Source organism: Scyliorhinus canicula, chromosome 1 (genome assembly GCF_902713615.1).
Source record: "Scyliorhinus canicula chromosome 1, sScyCan1.1, whole genome shotgun sequence".
NCBI lineage: Eukaryota > Metazoa > Chordata > Chondrichthyes > Carcharhiniformes > Scyliorhinidae > Scyliorhinus > Scyliorhinus canicula.
In genome coordinates this window covers 286,495,693-286,515,430 of record NC_052146.1, presented here as the reverse complement: position 1 = coordinate 286,515,430, position 19,738 = coordinate 286,495,693, and the positions used below count along the sequence as shown (strand labels likewise).

The following is a 19,738-nucleotide window of genomic DNA, read 5'->3' as shown; positions in this document are numbered from 1 at the left end:
CATTCAATGTAGATTCAGCAGAAACCCAGGTGGAGGATGACAAATCAGACAAAGAGACGGAAGAGCCATACCGCATTCCAGGCTGCTGGTCAACAGTCTTCAAAAAGGTGTTTGTACTCAGTGGCATGATACAGGAGCATGCTGCGCCCATATTAAAGCATCTAAAGATGTGAATGTTAAATGCTCAGAGCATGAAAAACCAGTGAAATGAAAAGCTTCACTCTGGAGTTTAAGTTCAAGCCTAATGAGTATTTTACAAATGAGGTCATTACAAAAGTATACCAGATGGAATCACAATCTCACAAGCTTGAATCTTCATTCCTTGATGAACTAGAAATCATGGGGTGCACAGGCTACAAGGTTGCCTGGAAGAAAGGAAAAATGTCACGTTGAAAACCAATCCAAAGCACAAAGGTCGAAGTAATCGCAGAACAGTTACGAAAACTGTACCAAATGACTTATTCTTTAATTTCTTCAGTCCTCATGAAGTCTCACAGCGTGGAATATTAAATAAGAGTTCGGCAGCAAAACTTGAGGCTGACTTTGAAATTGGTTGCCTCTTGCGCAAACACATAATTCCGTGTGCAATGTTGTATTTTACAGGCAAAATTATTGCAGACGATGCTGAATCCGATGATGAATAATACGAAGATATATGATGACTTCGAAGCTGATGCGGAAAGCAAAGGTGTGGAAGGTGAGCCAGATGAAGACGGATATGAAATGTTTGAAAATCTATTTCGCAGGAGCAATGATGGGCTTGATGAAGAGGCCCAAGAAGCGCTGCTCCGGCGGTTTGGCAGGAATGACGAGGTGGTCACAAGGGATGCCCAGACCACACTGGACACTGAGAAGGGTGAGAGCTGGGGCCTCACGGTAGCATGGTGGTTAGCATCAATGCTTCACACCCGGCTGGGTCACTGTCTGTGTGGAGTCTGCACGTCCTCCCCGTGTGTGCGTGGGTTTCCTCCGGGTGCTCCGGTTTCCTCCCACAGTCCAAAGATGTGCAGGTTAGGTGGATTGGCCATGCTAAATTGCCCGTAGTGTAAGGTTAATGGGGGGATTGTTGGGATACGGGTTACTTGGGTTTAAGTAGGGTGATCATTGCTCGGCACAACATCGAGGGCTGAAGGGCCTGTTCTGTGCTGTACTGTTCTATCTATTCTATCTATCTAGCTCTGAGATGGCGCACTCCAAAATAAAAAGATTGCAGTGGCTGACACCTCGGAGGAACAGCTCTTGAACAAGCTAGTAACAGACACCATCGTAGCAATCTTAGAGAAGTTTGCTTCAGAGGCACTTGGTGAATCGTCTGCCTTCTGAAATGGTTCCAGTAATCGACTCCCTGTTGCTCAAAGTTACACCAGCGGAAGATGGGTTGGAGGAGCTGATGACTATGCAGCTCGTCAGATCACACACATATACTAGAACAAGACCAGGATGATCCTAAGATGGATTGTTAGGGCCAGAGAGTATTTGCATCGTAATTTCTAGCCATGAGGAGCCATTAATCATGGCTCCAGCAAGCCAAGAAGGGACAACACCTGCTATTGTAGATGTGACTTTCACTCAGGCACCAGAGAGCGAGGCGCTCCAAGCTCCAGATGAGGGTGCAGATTGGGCATGGCCACACAATCCCGTGATTGTGCCGGTGCCATAGGTCCCACCTGAACGTCCGCATACTTCCATGCACAGGGTGCAGACCAGCACCGAAACAAGGGTTGCCAAACTCAAATATAAAACAAAAAGAATTTGCAAAATGATGCACTATCAATTACTAGTAGATGAGAGTAGAGAATAATCGAGAGTTTATTAAGCAGAAATGTGCGGCCTCCTGCAGCTGCTACCAGAATGGGAGCAGCTCTGGTGTGCACACACATTTATACTCCACCTACTGGGTGGAACCAGCAGGCAGGGATTTACCCCCGTACATCTACTATGCAATCAGTGGTGACTACCACACAAAATAATCGTTAAAACAAAAAGGAGGAAGAGGTGAAGAATGGGAGAGCTAGCTCATCCCACTGACAAAAACAAAAGAGGTGACGTAATGATTGACAAGCCGACTTCCGGTGGCGTTCGCGAACGGAGCGGCTGCAACGAAGAGGCTCCCGCAGGTCCACGAAATCACAGCGATTTTCAGTCGTTTTCCCAGCGGGAAGAAAATAGGTCCAGACGTCAGAATGTTAAAATAGTGGGTCTGCCAGAGGGGATGGAGGGCAGAGACCCAACAGGCTACGTCACCCAAATGCTGGGCAAGCTAGTGGGAAGGGAGAAATTTCCAAACCCCCCAGAAATCGACAGGGCGCACAGGTCAATCCGACCCAGGCCCAAAGCCGGGGAGCAGCCCAGAGCGATTATTGTGAAGCTGCACAGGTTCCAAGACAGGGAAAAAATCCTAAAGTTGGCCCGGCAGAAGATATCGAGTACGTGGGAAGGAAAGATCATAAGGGTGTATCAGGACATTGGGCCGGGCCTGGCCAAAAGAAGGGCTGAATTCAACAGGGCCAAATCAGCACTCTACAAAAGTAATGTGTGTGGTAGTCACCACTGTTGTATATATCACATATGAGATGTAATACGGTAAGGCTCCTGTAAAACAGGTGTGGAGGTAGATCCCTGCCTGCTGGCTCTGCCCAGTAGGTGGAGTATAAATGTGTGTGCTCACTGAGCTGCTGCCATTTCGGCAGCAGCTGCAAGAGGCTACACATCTCTGCTTAATAAAGCCTCGATTGCACTCTACTCTTGTCTCGTCGTAATTGATAGTGCATCAATTTATTAAGCAGAGATTTTACAACGATGGACCTCCACATCAAGCCAGATCGCCTGCGGCTACACCCTCAAGCAGACAACGCCAAGTCGGCCTTCGCACATTGGCTAGCTTGCTTCGAAGCCTACATCGGATCTGCGACAGAATCACCCACAGAGGCACAGAATCTCCAGATCCTGTATACACGGCTGAGCTCCGATATCTTTCTCCTCATGTGGGACGCGCCTACCTACGCTGAGGCCATGGCGCTTCTGAAAAAGAACTACACCCAGCAGACCAACAAACTCTACACGAGGCACCTCCTGTCCACGCGGCATCAACTCCCCGGTGAGTCTGTGGAAGATTTCTGGCGTGCCCTACACACCCTGGCGAGGGACTGCGATTGCCAGGCCGTTTCGTCCGTTGAATATTCCGAACTCCTAACCAGGGACACATAGGGTCGGCGTACATCCACCAGCGCCTCTTAGAAAGGGCTATCCTCGACCTCGCGGCGGCCAAGATCTCACTGACAGTCGCCTCCCGTAATGTACAAGCGTATGTCCCCGACCGCATGACGCCCCCCCTCCTGGACATCGGGGACCCCACCAGCGAACACCCCATCGTGGACCCCACCAGCGACCGACCCCAGCCAACCCTAAGCCTGCGCTGCGCGGCAGCCAGCCAACCCCGGGGGACCCAAGTGCTACTTCTGCAGAGAGACAAAGCACCCCCGGCAGCGCTGCCCGGCGCGGAGCGCACTCTGCAAGGCCTGCGGGAAGATAGGGCATTTTGTTGCTGTATTCCAGGCCCGCTCGATTGCCGAGGTGACCAAGACCATTGTTCCTATACCCCCCCACGTGCGACCCGTGGGCGCCGCCATTTTCACTCCTGCAACCCACGTGCGGCCCATGGGCGCCGCCATCTTCCCCACCTCAGGACCCCTGCTCGTCGGGCAGCTCACCGGGCTGCTCATCGCCTGCAACCGCCTTCCAACACCAGCTACAGATCGCTTCCATCACAATCAACCAATCCCGGCCGCACAACCTCGCAACCGCGTCAACAACTGTAAAGGTCGACAGGCACAAGACATCATGCCTTCTTGACTCCGGGAGCACAGAGGGCTTCATCCACCCCAATACGGAAAGGCACTGCGCCCTCGCGGTACACCCCATTAACCAGAGAATCTCCGTGGCCTCCGGATCCCACTCTGTGGAAATCCAGGGGTACTGCACCGCCACCCTCACTATCCAGGGCATAGAGTTCAGCGACGTCTGGCTCTACATCCTCCTCAACCTCTGCGCTGCCGTGTGACTCGGCCTGGACTTCTAGTGCAACTTCCAAAGTCTCACCCTGAAATTCGGCGGGCTCCTGCCACCCTTACTGTGTGCGGTCTCATGACCCTTAAGGTCGACCCGCCTTCTCTGTTTACAAACCTCACCCCAGATTGCAAACCCGTTGCCACCAGGAGCAGACAGTACAGTGCCCAGGACAGGACCTTCATCGGGTCTGAGGTCCAGCTGCTGCGGGAAGGCATCATCGAGGCCAGCAACAGCCCCTGGAGGGCCCAAGTGGTAGTTGTGAAAACTGGGGAGAAAAACAGGATGGTCATTGACTACAGTCAGACCATCAATCGGTACACGCAGCTCGGCGCATACCCCCTGCCACGCATATCTGATATAGTCAATCAGATTGCACAGTACCGGGTCTTCTCGACAGTGGACCTGAAATCTGCCTACCACCAGCTCCCCATCCACAAGGCGGACTGCCCACACACTGCGTTTGAAGCGGATGGCCGCAGTTACCACTTCCTTAGGGTTCCCTTCGGCGTCATGGTCTTCCAACGGCAGATGGACTGAATGGTTGACCGGTACGGACTGCGGGCCACCTTCCCGTACCTAGATAATGTCACCATCAGCGGCCACTACCAGCAGGACCACGACGCTAACCTTTCCAAATTCCTCCATGCCACCAAACTCCTCGACCTAACGTACAACAAGGGGAAGTGCGTGTTCAGCACCAACCACTTAGCCATCCTCGGCTATGTGGTGCAAAATGGAGTTCTAGGGCCCAACCCCGATCGCATGTGCCCCCTCATGGAACTCCCCCACTATCCCAAGGCCCTGAAACGATGCCTAAGGTTCGTCTCATACTACTCCCAGTGGATCCCGAAATATGTGGACAAGGCCCGCCCACTCATTCACTCCATTGTTTTCCCCCTGACGGCCGAGGTTCACCAGGCCTTCAACAGTATCAAGGCCGACATCGCCAAGGCCGCGATGCACGTGGTCGACAAGACGCTCCCCTTTCAAGTCGAGAGCGATGCATCATACGTTGCTGTGGCCGCCACCCTGAACCAGGCAGGCAGGCCCATGGCATTCTTTTCACGCACCCTCCATGCCTCCGAAATTCGGCACTCCTCCGTCGAGAAGGAGGCCCAAGCCATCATAGAAGCTGTGCGGCGTTGGAGGCATTACCTGGCCGGCAGGAGATTCACTCTCCTCACTGACCAACGGTTGGTTGCCTTCATGTTCAATAACACAGCGGGGCAGGATCAAAAATCTTGAGGTGGAGGATCGAGCTCTCCAACTACAATTATGAGAGTTTGCATCGCCCTGGTAAGCTCAACGAGCCCCCCCGATGCCCTATCCCGAGGTACATGTACCAGCGCACAAGTGGACCGACTCCGGACCCTACACAACGCTCTCTGTCACCCAGGGTCACCCGGTTCTTTCACTTCATAAAGGCCCGCAATCTGCCCTACTCCATTGAGGAAGTCAGGGCTATGACCAGAGACTGCCATGTCTGTGCGGAGTGCAAACCGCACTTCTACCGCCAGACCGCGCGCATTTAGTGAAGGCCTCCTGCCCCTTTGAACGCCTCAGTGTGGATTTGAAAGGGCTCCTCCCGTCCACCGACCAAAACACGTACTTCCTTAACGTGGTCGACGAATACTCCAGATTCCCCTTCGCCGTCCCATGCCCCGATATGATGTCTGCCACCGTCATCAAAGCACTCAACACCATCTTCGCCCTGTTCGGTTTCCCCGCCTAAATCTACAGCGACTAGAGATCCTCATTTATGAGCGATGAGCTGCATCAGTACCTGCTCAGCAAGGGCATCACCTCGAGCAGGACGACCAGCTACAACCTACAGGGAAACGGGCAGGTGGAGCGGGAGAATGGGACGGTCTGGAAGGCTGTCCAGCTCGCCCTACGGTCCAAAAATCTCCCGGTCTCCCGCTGGCAGGAGGTCCTCCCCGACGGCCTTCACTCCATCCGATCGTTACCTTGCACTGCGACTAATGCAACCCCCCAGGAACGTCTCCTTGCCTTCCCCAGGAAGTCCACCTCCGGGGTTTCGCTCCCAACGTGGCTGGCAGCTCCAGATCCCTTTCTCCTCCGCAAGCACTTGCGTCACCACAAGGCGGACCCGTTGGTCGAGAGGGTACAGCTACTCCATGCAAACCCGCAATATGCCTACGTGGCATACCCCGATGGCCGGGGTATGCCACGTATGCCAAGACACTGTCTCCCCCAGGGCCTGGCACCAGCTGGGTCCCCCCTCCACCCCCCCCCCGCCCCAGCGCCACCCTTCCTCTCCCCAGCGCACCTCACCACAGCCCCCGCTCCAGGACGATCCGTCCTCCCCTCGGTCCCACCCAGGGATGAAGATGAGGTCTACAGGCTCCCGGAGCCACCGGCGACCGAGCCGGCGCCTGCATTGGCACCGGGACTGCAGCGCTCACAACGGAGGATCAAGGCACCCGATCGGCTGAATTTGTGAACTTTCCCCAAAATGTTTACCTTAAAATGCATGTAAATAGTTTTCCACCACCCCCGCTGGACTCTTTTTAACAGGGGGTGAATGTGGTAGTCACCACTGTTGTATATATCACATACGAGATGTAATACGGTAAGTCTCCTGTACTACAGGTACGGGGGTAGATCCCTGCCTGCTGGCTCCGACCAGTAGGCGGAGTATAAATCTGTGTGCTCACCAAGCTGCAGCCATTTCGGCAGCAGCTGCAGGAGGCTACACATCTCTGCTTAATAAAGCCTCGATCACACTCTACTCTCGTCTCGTCGTAATTGATAGTGCATCAATGTGCAATTTGGGAAGTTATTCCCGGCCAAACTCTGGGTAACATTTGAGGGAAAGGAGCTTTTTGTTAACACCCCAGCGGCAGCAGAGGAGTTCTTTAGAGCGAACAAACTGGTGGAGGGACAGCCGCAACGGCCATCATGAAAGCAATGGGGATGGAAAAGAAAAGAAGAATCGGAACAAAGACCGGAGGGCAGACCGCAAACAGAGACAATAAGATCACGAACTGTACACACGTGTTTGGTGTACTGTGCGGGACTGTGCTAACTCATTCCCAGGCTCGTTCCATCTCAGTGCAATGTGGGGTAGCGAAGCAAAGTGAATGAGGGTGAGAAAGGCGGGCGGAAAGGCGAGACATAGGCTAGAAAAAGGAAGGTAAAACAGGACCAGAGCAGGGCAAGTACTGGGAGGGGGGCCACCGTGCTAGCAAGGAGGGCTAACACGGGAGGGCAGGAAGAAAGGAGGGCCGCGGTGCGCCTCTCGGGGTCGAGGGAGCGCCTGGCACAGAGAAAGTGGGGGGGGGGGAATAGGGCAGAAGGGGGGGATGAACACGGGGGTAGGGGAAACAGAGGGACAGGGACTATGGGGGGGGAGGGGGAGAGGAATCGGGGGGAGAGCGCAGAACAAAGGAGAAGCAAAGAGAAGGGTGCGGTAGATAAGCAGCACAAACACAGGCCTCAGCGGGCATGGAGCAGATGGAGGAACCAAGATGGCACCACAGCCACTCAGGAGGACTTCAGGGCGAAGGGAGACCCTGGACCATAGGGGCACAGCCATGTGGCGTACACATAGCTGGCGGCCATGTTGGGTGCCCCAGGACAAAAGGAAACCCCGGAGCCCTGTGGCCCAACCTCATGGCGAGAGCGGCGACCGTGGCCATTTTGGACAGCCCCCTAATGAAGGGAAACCCCGGAGTGCAGGGGTGTGTCCACCAGGTAAGTATGGGTGATCCTGCAGGACCGGGGGCTCAAACCCCCCACCAGGAATCTTCACCCACCTAAGAAGCCTAAAAGCAGACATAATCTACCTACAAGAGACGCACCTGAGGGAGAAGGACCGACTGCTGGTAAGAAAGGGCTGCGCGGGACAGACATATCGCTCCTGCTACGGGACGAGGGCGGGGGGATAGCAATATTGATTCGCAAGATGACGAGGTTTACGGAAACCAAGACAGTGTTTGACCTAAGAGGACGGTACGTCATGGTCAGGAAGGGGCACCGGTCGTACTGGGATGACATAGAATTCATAAAGAAGACCATGGCAGAAATCCCCGACTTTGACATACAATGACTGATCATAGGGGGGTGACTTCAACTGTGTACAGGACCCATTGACCGACCAATCAAACCCCAGAGCAGGGAAAAAGACTGGCATGGCTAGGGAACTAGGAGCATTTATGGAGCAGATGGGGGCAGTGGACCCATGGAGGTTCCTGCATCCTGGAGAGAAGGAATTTTCATACTTCTCACAAGTACACAAGGTATACACCCGTATCGATTTCTTTGCAGTGGTGCTTCCAAGGATCACGGAACAGAGTACTCCGCAATCGTTATTTCTGACCACGCTCCACACTATATGGATGTGAGGTGGAGACAAACCAGGCCCAGTGCCCCACGTGGAGGCTGGACACGGACCTCCTGGCCGACAAGGCCTTCTGTCAAAAAATATTGGGGGCCACTACATTAGTAACAACCAAAACGGGGAGGTCTCACCCTCCACGTTCTGGGAGGCACTGAAGGCCGTGATTAGAAGAGAGATCATAGCCTACAAGGCAAGCAGAGAGAGGGAAGAGAGGGTGGCCAGGCAACAACTGGTGGACTCCACCCTGGAAGTCGACAGAAAATAATCCAAAGCCCCGACCATAGAGCTACTGGCGGAGAGGAAAAAGCTGCAAATGGACTTTAACCTGCTATCCCAGTGGACTTCTACAAACAATTTGCATCAGTCCTGGCCCCACACATAAGGGACATGTTCGCAGACTCACTGGCAAGGGGTATCCTGCCCCCACGCTAGCGCAGGCCACAATTTCACTGATACCCAAAAAAGATAAAGACCTGACGGAATGTGGATCATATTGACCCATTTCACTGCTGAACTTGGATGTGAAAATACTCGCAAAGGTCCTGGCCAAAAGGCTGGAGGGCTGTGTACCAGAGGTGGTCGCAAAGGACGAAACGGGCTTTCTCAAGGGTAGGCAGCTCACAGCGAACATCAGGCAGCTGCTGAACGTAATAATGACCCCCTCCGGGGAGAGTACACCATAGGTGATCGTCTCTCTGGACGCGGAAAAAGTCTTCGATAGAATCGAATGGAGCTACCTCCTTCGAGGTACTGGAACGGCTTGGGCTAGGAACGGGGTTCACCACCTGCGTGGGGCTCCTGTACAACACTCTCAAAGCGAGCGTCCGAACTAACACCACCAGCTCTGAATGCTTCCAGCTGCAGAGAGGAACAAGACAAGGCTGCCCCCTGTCCCCACCCTTGTTCACGCTAGCGATCGAACCCCTGGCGATAGCCCTGCGGGATGCAAAACGCTGGAAGGAAATCCGGAGAGGAGACAGAGAGAACAGACTCACTCTATGCAGATGATCTGCTCTTCTATGTCTCAAAGCCACAGGAGGGACTGAAGGCAATACTGCAAATACTGAAAGGGTTTGGAATCTTCTTGGGCTACTAAACGTAAGGGTCAGAGGAAGGCTTCCTGGATACTTGGGGCAGTTTGTCGGCTTGTTCCAAAACCTGTTTGAGGTCAGCAATGAGGAGTAACCCAAAAAAATGTGATGTGTGTATATATACAACTACTTATAAATATGGGAAATGCCAATAAAAAGATTTTTTTTTTAAATGATTGACAAACCAAAGACAGAAGAGACAAAAAAACCCACAACGAAGCAGCAAACACCATTGTGGAAAGAAACGAACAAAAAGAAGCTGGTGATGCACATGTGACAATCACAGATGCATGCCTTGCAAAGGCACAGTGTAAAGAGGATATGAAGCAAGAGACTGGCATGCAAACCAGTCTTCGTAAAGGCTGGCAACAGCCCAGGTGATCACAGGGGCGATCTCGTGAGGGAGGCACAATGAGCTGTGCGAAAGGGACAGACACCTGCCAGGCATATCATGTTTATGGACACCCTAGTTAAATCTGTTTATATTGTTGATGCATCTTATAAAATGTATTGTCATGTGAGAGTGCCTTTAGGAAATGCGTGTTTAAGAAATGTACCTTTAAGTAATGGAGCTGCTCATGTTACTGGAGTGATGTCAGAGTGTGGGTGGAGCTGAGCTCTACTTCTACTTTTTGGTTTCAGTTTGAAAAAAAGCTTGGGTGTGTCGGTGTTTTTCAGTGAGCTGCATCTGAAGTCTGCCATCCAAAGACTATGGATCATTTGGTGAAATCAGAATTGTAAAAGGTCTCATTATTGAATGTAAGCCTAATGTGCTCCTGTTTGAAGGTTTGTTAAGTCTTTTGGATGTTAAAAGAACAGCATACAGATTACTTAGTGTTGTATTCTTTGGGGGCTGTATTTGAATTAATGGTTGCTAAGATGTTCACTATATGTTTTAAAAAGGCTAACTTGAGTTCATAGAATAAACATTGTTTTGCTTTAAAAAATACTTGTCCATTTCTGCTCTACCACACCTGTAGAGTGGGCCGTGTGCTCCCCATATCACAATCTATTAAAAGTTGTGGGTCAGGTGAACTCCATCATACACTTTGGGGTTCTCTAAACTCTGGCCCATAACAAATTGGGGGCTCAAGGGGGATAAAAGTCTATCTATTGGATTGGCTTTGTGAACGTAAAGACAGTGAAGGGTGAGCATATTGTGGGTGCTTTTCAGGTGTGGGTATTTTAGTTTAAGTAGGGAGTGTCTTGTGGACAATGGCTCTTTCAGAGGCTCTGAAGTTTTTGGGGGTGGAGACGGTCACACGCAGTACCTTCCGGACAGAAACTAGAAGCAGACTGTTAGATTTGGCAAAAACATTGCAGTTAACATTACCTGACAAAATGCGAAAAGTTGAGGTAATTAAGGCGGTGGCTAAGCATTTGAAGTTGCCTCAGATACAGTTTGACTCACTTCAGTTACAACTTAAACAAATGGAACATGAGAAAGAATTGTGCGTGGGTTTCCTCCGGGTGCTCCGTTTCCTCCCACAGTCCAAAGATGTGCGGGTTAGGTGGATTGGCCATGATAAATTGCCCTTAGTGTCCAAAATTGCCCTTAGTGTTGGGTGGGGTTACTGAGTTATGGGGATAGGGTGGAGGTGTTGACCTTGGGTAGGGGGTGGGGTGCTCTTTCCAAGAGCCGGTGCCGACTCGATGGGCTGAATGGCCTCCTTCTGCACTGTAAATTCTATGTATGTATGCACACACCCTCCTCAAGAATCATCTTCCACAAAGTCCTTTTCCTTGGTGAACACTGATGCAAAGTACTCATTTTGTACCTCGCCCATTTCCTCTGGCTCAACACATAGATTCCCCCCATTGTCCTTAAGTGGTCCAATCCTTTCCCTGGCCGCCCTCTTGTTTTTTACATATGAATAAAAAGCTTTGGGATTCACTTTAATCCTATTTACCAAGGACTTTTCATGACCGCTCCTCGCCCTCCTAATTTACCACTTAAGTATCTTCCTATTTTCTTTATACTCCTCAGGATTTTAGACTGTCCCCACCCTTCTAGTCCGTACAAAAGCTTCCTTTTACTTTTTGACAAAGTTCACAATATCCCTTGTTATCCAAGGTTCCCTAAACTTCCCATATTTATCCTTTGTTCTCTCAGGAATGTGACTTTCCTGAATCCTGATCAACTGTCACTTGAAAGACTACCACATGTCCGATGTTGATTTACCCTCCAACAATCGTACCCAATCCAAACTCTTCAATTACTGTCTAATGTTATTGTAATTTGCCTATCCCCAGTTTCTCACTTTAACAAGAAGGTTACCCACATCCCTGTCCAAAAGTATCCTAAAACTTACAGAATTGTGGTCACTACTTCCTACTGAAACCTTAACCACCTATCCAGGCTAATTCCCCCGTACCAGGTCCAGTACTGCTTCTTCCCTAATTGGACTATCTACATATTGCATCAAGAAGTCTTCCTGGATACACCTTACAAACACTGCCCCGTCCAAACACCTAGCACTAAGTGAGCCCCAGTGAATATTGGGGACATTAAAATCCCCTACCGCAAAAACCCTGTTACTTTTGCATCTATCCAAAAATCTCTACCTATTGTTGTGTTATGTACTCTGGGATAACACAGGCTACAACTCGATGCAGCTTTGACCAAAAGATACTCCAGACGTTGAAGTAAGTTCAGTGTGATTTATTGACCCATTAGCACAGTTCTCTATGAGTTTGACTCTCATTCTAATCTTGCTATAGTAACTCAGTCTAACTAACCAGTCTGCTCTAAACCACGTGGTGGGTGTGATGCTTCTGATCTGCCCCTGTCCTTCTCTCTAAGTGTCACCTGTGGAAAGAGACAGAGCATGTGTGCCCTTGTCCTTATATATGGGTTGTGTAATGCCCCCTTGTGGTCGTGTCACCTCTGGGTGTCTTGACTGCCCATTGGTCGTGTCCTATTCTATGTGTTCATTAGCTGTATGTCTGCATGTCATGACTTCTCTGGTTCTCCCTCTAGTGTTTACTTAGTCGTAGTGTATTTACATTAACCCCTTGTGTATTTACAGTGATGCATATCACCACATCCCCCTTTTTTGTGTTACATTTTTCTGTACAGTGTTAAAGGAAAAATTGAACAAAAACAGGTAAATAAGTGATGACATAGAACAATACAGCACAGAACAGTCCCTTCGGCCCTCGATGTTGTGCCGAGCAATGATCACCCTACTCAAACCCACGTATCCACCCTATACCCGTAACCCAACAACCCCCCCCCCTCCCCCCTCTAACCTTACTTTTTAGGACACTACGGGCAATTTAACATGGCCAATCCACCTAACCTACACATCTTTGGACTGTGGGAGGAAACCGGAGCACCCGGAGGAAACCCACGCACACACGGGGAGGACGTGCAGACTCCGCACAGACAGTGACCCAGCCGGGAACCGAACCTGGGACCCTGGAGCTGTGAAGCATTTATGCTAACCACCATGCTACCGTGCTGTACAAGTTATGATGACTGTGATGACAATACAAGATCAAAGAATAGTCATGATGATACTGAGGATTATACAATACCAAATAATAGTTATGAGTCCAAAGTTCATGAATTTATATGGTCGATTGGCTTTTTTGTTTCGTTATTGAAGTGTCGCTGTTGATGTTGTTATTTCCTTGTGAACACGGTCAGTGTTCCTGTGTTTACATAACCAATAAGTCATCAGGAGGTGTTCAAATGGTCAAATCACTTCATTGTCTGAGGTGGACTTTTTTTATGCTTGTGGTAACAATTCTTGATGACATCTTTCCTGAAAGCTGGTTTGCTTGTCCGCAGTGTAGCAAACGTGAATTGGGTAGATGCGTTGACATGCCATGGTATGTTTGCACTCTCGCCATTGTTCTGAGCTGAGAAGTAACAATGTCCTTCATGGGCAGAGTTGGACCATGTTGTTTCAGTTGTTGTTCTATTGTTGTCATTGTTGTTATTGACGTGCTTGTTGTTGTGTTTGTTTCCTCTGGTACGCTTCTTGTTGTTGTCTTTGTTGTTGTTTTTGTAGGTTTTGTTGTTGTGTTTGTTGCGCTCAATGACCACACCGAGTGGAGAATTCGAGCACTTCACAAAGTTACTTGTGTCAGTGTCCTTTGCGGCATCTGCTGTTTCATTGAGCGTGACGTCTCTGATTTCTCGGAGCTCCCCGTCTGGAGTCATGTCCGGTTCACTTGAATCATCTTTGGCTTGTCGATGCTCCCCGTCTGGAGCCCTTTTCTGGTTCACCTGAATCACCTTTGGTTTCTTGATGCTCCCCGTCTGGAGTCATTTCAGGTTCTTGTGGAGAGGCTCGAGTAGATGAGGTTTGAATTAACGTGGTGACACTGGAGTCACTAGTAGCCTCACTTTGATTGTCGAGTGCCTTTGTACATACCAGCTGAGATCTGTCAGTCTCGCTGAGATGTCGCACATCTTGTATGGGAATTGTGAAGCTGTTGTCACTATTCGCACATACAGTGGGTAGACCTTCAGTGTCTTCTTGTCAGTTAGGTGAGCTGGGTAGACTGTCAGAGTCGTCTTCTGGAGCCTCAAATAATCTGGATAGACTGTCATAGTCTTTTTGTTGTTCACGTGAGCGTGGTAGACTGTCATAGTCGTCTTGCTGTCACTTGAGCGTGGCAGACTTGCAAGTCAGTCTGCTACTGGTTACTCACATAATGTTGCTAGACCTTCATGGTCTTGTTCATGCAAGGACTGCGTGCTAGTGTCTTGCATTGCTTCCATCGTGGAGTCTGTCAACGAGCTCGCTGCGGAGGCTTGTATCTCTCTCTCTGTGGAGTCTGGCACGTTCCCTGTGTGGAGTCATGCAGTGGTCTCGCTGTGGAGTCGATCTGTGCGCTCTCAACAGAGTCATGCAGTGGTCTCGTTGTGGAGTCTTTCTGTGTTCTCTGTGTGGAGACATGCAGTGAGACGTGGAGACTCACTGTGGAGTCTGTCATCGCTTTCTGTGCGGAGTCGGGGACTCTTCGTGGTGCATGGACCACTCTCTGTCTCTTGGCGTTAGGCCTCAACAGAATCCTATACTCATGGGTCGGGATGTTATCTATGCTGAGCTGAGGATCCTCAAATCCAAAGAACTGGTCCATGACTGTGTCGGATGCTTCGATGTACAATACATCTCGTTACGGTTCGGATTTGGTACTGAGGTCACCACGTCCAATGATGAAATCATCATTTGAGTCGTAGTCTTCAAGGACTAAATCATCTCTTAGGTCGGTACTAACTGCTTGTTGCAGGGTTCTGCGGAGGTTATTTAAGTTCAGGCATTGTGCTGTCTTTCGTGGTGAAAGAATTGTGTTCTCTGGCTTTAAAACTCTTCTTCACTATTTTCGGACATTTCCCCTTTAAGTGGGCGTGGTACGGGGCCTCTGACATAATGACGCTTGTGGCGTAGAGCGTAGGAATGGATTGCGCATGCGCAGATCAATTTTCCTACACTGTGAGCTCTTTTCGCAACTTCGAATGCGTGGCTTCTCGTGCATGCACAAAACACTGTTTTGCCGGTTCGCGTCTTCTCGGGAACTGCGCATGTGCGGCTCCTTGCACAAGATGGCTGCCAATCAAAATTGCCATTTGCTTCTGTGGCAAGCCAACCTTTGCCTTGTAGTGGGTATAGGTGCCAGTTTTACCGATTTCTGTTGTCTTCACCTCGCAGTAGTTTTCAAACTTGTCCAGAACTGTCTGGAAGTCTCTCTTGTCCCGTCCTTTGGAGTACATGAAGGAGTTGGAGATTTCTGTTGCACTTTCACCCACAATGGTGAGTAGAAGATCTATCTTCTCAGCATTGGCCACACCATCTAGGTCGGATTCTACCATGTAAATCTCAAATCTCTGCTTGAATGTACGCCAGTTGGCACTGAGATTGCCGTGGTACCTGAGCTGCTGAGGAACCGGAATCTTGATTACCTTGCTTGGGTGCTGTTGCTGGTAGTCACGGATCTTGCTGAGTTGAACTATGTAGATTCAACAGGCACTACTGGTACCATGTTGTGTTATGTACTCTGGGATAACACAGGCTGCAACTCGATGCAGCTTTGACCAAAGGATACTCCAGACTTTGAAGTAAGTTCAATGTGATTTATTGAACCATTAGCACAGTTCTCTATGAGTTTGACTCTCCTGCTAATCTTGCTATAGTAACTTAGTCGAACTAACCAGTCTGCTCTAAGCCACGTGGTGGGTGTGATGCTTCTGATCTGCCCCTGTCCTACTCTCTAAGTATTGCCTGTGGAAACAGACAGAGCATGTGTGCCCTGTCCCTATATATGGGTGTGTAATGCCCTCTTGTGGTAGTGCCAGCTCTTGGTGTCTTGACTGCCCATTGGTCGTGTCCTATTCTATGTGTTCATTAGCTGTATGTCTGCATGTCATGGCGTCTCTGGTGCTCCCTCTAGTGTTTACTTCGTCATAGTGTATTTACAGTAACCCCTTGTGTATTTACAGTGATGCATATCACCACACCTATCTGCCCCTCTATCTCTCGCTGGCAATTGGGGGGCCTGTAATAAACGCCCAACATTGTGATTGCCCCCCCCCCCCCCCGTTTCTGAGCTCTACTCAGATTGTCTCCTTGTATGAGCCCTCCGAGGTGTCCTCATACGGCTATATTCTCGTTAACCAGTAATGCTACTCCCCCACCTCTTTTACATCCGCCTCTATCTCTCCTGAAGCATCTATATCCTCCAACGTTCAGTTGCCAATCCTGCCCTTCCTTTAACCATGTTTCTGTGACAGTCACAATATCATAGCTCCAAGTACTAATAAGTGCTCTCAGTCAGTGTTCTTCAAACTTTTTTTCGAGCGACCCACGTTTAAAGAATGGCCGACTATCGCGACCCACGGCCCATTCACAAAAGATTCTCCATAATTACTTTTTAAAAGTCCCACTCATTGTTGCCACTTCTGTATTATTGAATACAAATTTGTAAATTGAGCTGCTGTTTCAAACGACAGCTTAATCCTGACACTTTGCTAAAGAGTGTAACTCAGGATTATTTTATTTCTTCACACCTAGACTACAGCCTCCTCCGGCCCTACAAGCCCCTACGTCCTCTCCTTCCACTTCCCAATTGTCTCTCTACACCTGGACTCTTGTCCTTCAAGGATGCTTTTTTTCATCACATCCCCCACTGTTATCCACCCCCTCTTCCCAAGTACTCATCACCAAGCATCTGTCTCTGCCACATGGCTACATGGACTCCCATCAGCTGAATCGGTTCCGCTACAGCAAGGACCTTTGCATCCACCTTTATCGGGGCTTGAATTGTTGGCCAAAGATGGTATTAGCTGGCGACTAAACTACACTCATATATATATAGGAGCCGGTAAAATGTTGCAGGTGTATGGAATGGAATATGTCTGCACGTTTTGCATATTGGTCAGCTGAGATGAGCCCAGCATTGTTTTCTTTAGCATGCTTTCAGTCTGCAACATAATTACCTGGGAAACGGCACTGACAGACATCCAGAGACATTCTGTCTGACCGTGTTTTTCGTTCAACAGTTAGGGCTCCTGTTTCTGAAGCTGAAGTTTTGAGATTAATTTCCTATCTGTGTTAGGTTTTGAATGCGTGAACCTGATGCTGTTAAAACTGCAATATTGAGCCTGTTAATCTTTCCAGTGCTTGCACACAATTTTACAAATGCTAACAATGGGTGTGAAGAAATAAAATAATCAAATAATCCTGAGTTACATCCTTCAGCAAGTATCAGGGTGGAGCTGTCGTTTAAGGGGAAACAGCAGCTCAATTTACAAATAGTGCTAACCACTGTGCTACCGTGCCGCCCATTGTGTTACCGTGCAGACACAGAGAACTCAAGAAATAATACCACATTGAACTCAGGAAATACAGATCCTGACGCTGAACACAGTAGCAGGATATGCCACCCAAAGAGAATTTTACAGATCTCTGACTGCAAACTGCCCAACTACTCTGGCCCAGAGAGGCAAGGAAGTCCACGGCTCCGGTTTCTCCATCAGCCTCGCGAGGTCATGCACTGTAAAGCATTGAGAATTAACCTAGAGAGAAAACGGTTAACATTGTCAGGCGATATTTGTGGATCATTTCGGTGATATTTTAGCGACCCAACTCGACCCCCACTTTGATAATCACTGCTCCACATTCATCTGCCTTACCTGCTATTACTTCTGGGGTTGAAATAAATACACTTCAAACCACTGCGTTTGAGCAGACAGGGTGATGTTGCTCTCTTATTTTTGTTCTCTATTTCCCCTTCAGTTTTTAGTTCCAGGCAATTTCAGTTAAAACTAAACAGAAACGCTTTCAGAGTGTTTGCACTGATGATGTTCAATTTTGAGGGCAAGAGCCTAATTTCCACCCCTTTGTTGGTGCTGTCGATCGCAAGGGAAGAGTTATGTTTGCAGTGGACGTATTTCTTATTCAACAGGCGGACGTTTTCCAAAAAAAAAGTGATTTTAATTTATAAATACTCCACCAATCGTACATTTTATTCTCAGCGTAAAATTGAAATGAAAATTTTCCAATGATCTTGCCCTTTTTGAGGTGATCGATATTTACAACTCTCAATGCCCCTCCGGATTATTACCTCCTGTCTGAAGCGCTGTCATCAACCCGGATTTTCTTAAAGCGTCTGGTCCCATTTCCACACCCTCTTTTCCCTATAGGCAGGCAAATGGAGTTTACAGTGAATATGAAAATAAACGCGCCGCTAAAAATAACATAATTTTTCGATTCCTGACTCTTGCATCCGTGTAGCATACCTGTCCCCTCGATAATGGTGCTCCAAGAATCCCGACATTGTGATTAAATCTTCTGCTGATCATACTGACCCCGCGGTTCAAAAGAACCAAACTCTTTCCGGACAACATTATCTCGCTTCTTAGGTTTCTAACAGACAAAACCTCAGGCAGTAGCTCCTCGGCGGTGAATCCTTTACTATTTGCAGATTATAATTCAATTACTTCAAATATCCTCAAATGGCAGAACAGCGAACTTTACCATTGATGAGGACAACTGAGGCAGAAGCACACATACTCCAAATTATTAGTTACATCTGCACACGGTGCAATCGATGACGTCACAGCAGCACAGAGGTTGGAGCCTGACAATCCCGCCCCGTTCTCAGTAACAATTCCAGGATTGCCAACCAGTTTCACAAAGTACACAATGGAAGACTGTAACTACTCAGCAGGTCCAACAATGTTTGTTTAATCGAGAGGAGTTGACATTTGGGCTGAGGAACCTTTGTCAAAACGTGACATAAAATTAAGTCAGACCAGTATTGTGGTGTAAGCATGACCAATGGTTGCTTACAGCCAATCCACATCACTAAACTCAAAGCAGAATAATGTGGATGCTAGAAATCAGAAATGAAACAGAAAATGACCAGCAGTCAGGCAGCATCTGTGGAAAGAGGAACACGGTTAATGGGTGGGATTCTCCGTTGGCTGATGGCGAAATCGGGAAATGCAATTGGGTGGAAAATAGGTTCCGATGCCAAATTCGCGGTGGGTCCTGTTTTGATGCCAAATCGCAATTCTCCATCACCTCGCCAGCGGTGTCAATGCAGTCCGGAACGCATATACAGAAAACACTGTTTTCATATCATTAGCGGGCCTGACCCAGTGCTCTCCGGGGCCTCCACGATTCTTCACCTCCGATGGGCCGAGTTCCCGAAAGCGCGATTCACTTGGGCTTTTAAAAATAATGAAACCGGTGTTGTGGCTGATGAGGGAGAGGGAGGAGGTTGGACACAGAGAGGCGCAATTTTGGGCTGCTGGACCGGACACTGGCTGGGGTGGGGGGGAGGGCATGTCAGGGCCAGGGGGAGGGGATGTGATGGGGCAATGGGTTGAGTGGCCAGGGTCATCCCAGCCATTGGACTGGGGCAGTGTCCAGACATGGACCGCCATTGCTGCGGCCTGCAAGGCAGCGCCTTGCTGCGCACCCATTGAGCACCCATCTTGACCCCTGGTTTTCCAGAGTGGCACCGGCTGTATGGATGACCCCACCCTCCATCATATTCCCCCCTCCAACCTGGCCACCACCCTCTGGGGCCCACCCAAGACAACGGCCACTATAGCCCCTATGGGGCGCTGGATGGGGGCCATGGAGCTACTGTTGGCATGGGCAGTGCCAATCGACGGCATCAGGGGTACGTACCAGGTCAGAATCCCCACAATGTTGGGCAACGACGGGGCCTGGGGTGCGGAGATGGGATGGGG

General features: G+C 49.5%; 1 protein-coding gene across 1 annotated transcript in view; it reads right to left on the bottom strand.

The window, feature by feature from the left end:
• The window catches only part of LOC119975111 (arginase-1-like), a 137,209-nt gene extending 118,449 nt beyond the window's left edge, over nt 1–18,760 (bottom strand). Inside the window, exons 1-2 of the mRNA XM_038814655.1 lie at nt 18,275–18,760; nt 18,100–18,172 (exon numbers count right to left, since the gene is read on the bottom strand). Coding sequence (XP_038670583.1) covers nt 18,100–18,172; nt 18,275–18,382 — 181 coding nt within the window. The 5' untranslated portion in view covers nt 18,383–18,760. The remainder of the gene's footprint in view (nt 1–18,099; nt 18,173–18,274) is intronic.
• Between the last annotated feature and the right edge of the window lie 978 nt (nt 18,761–19,738).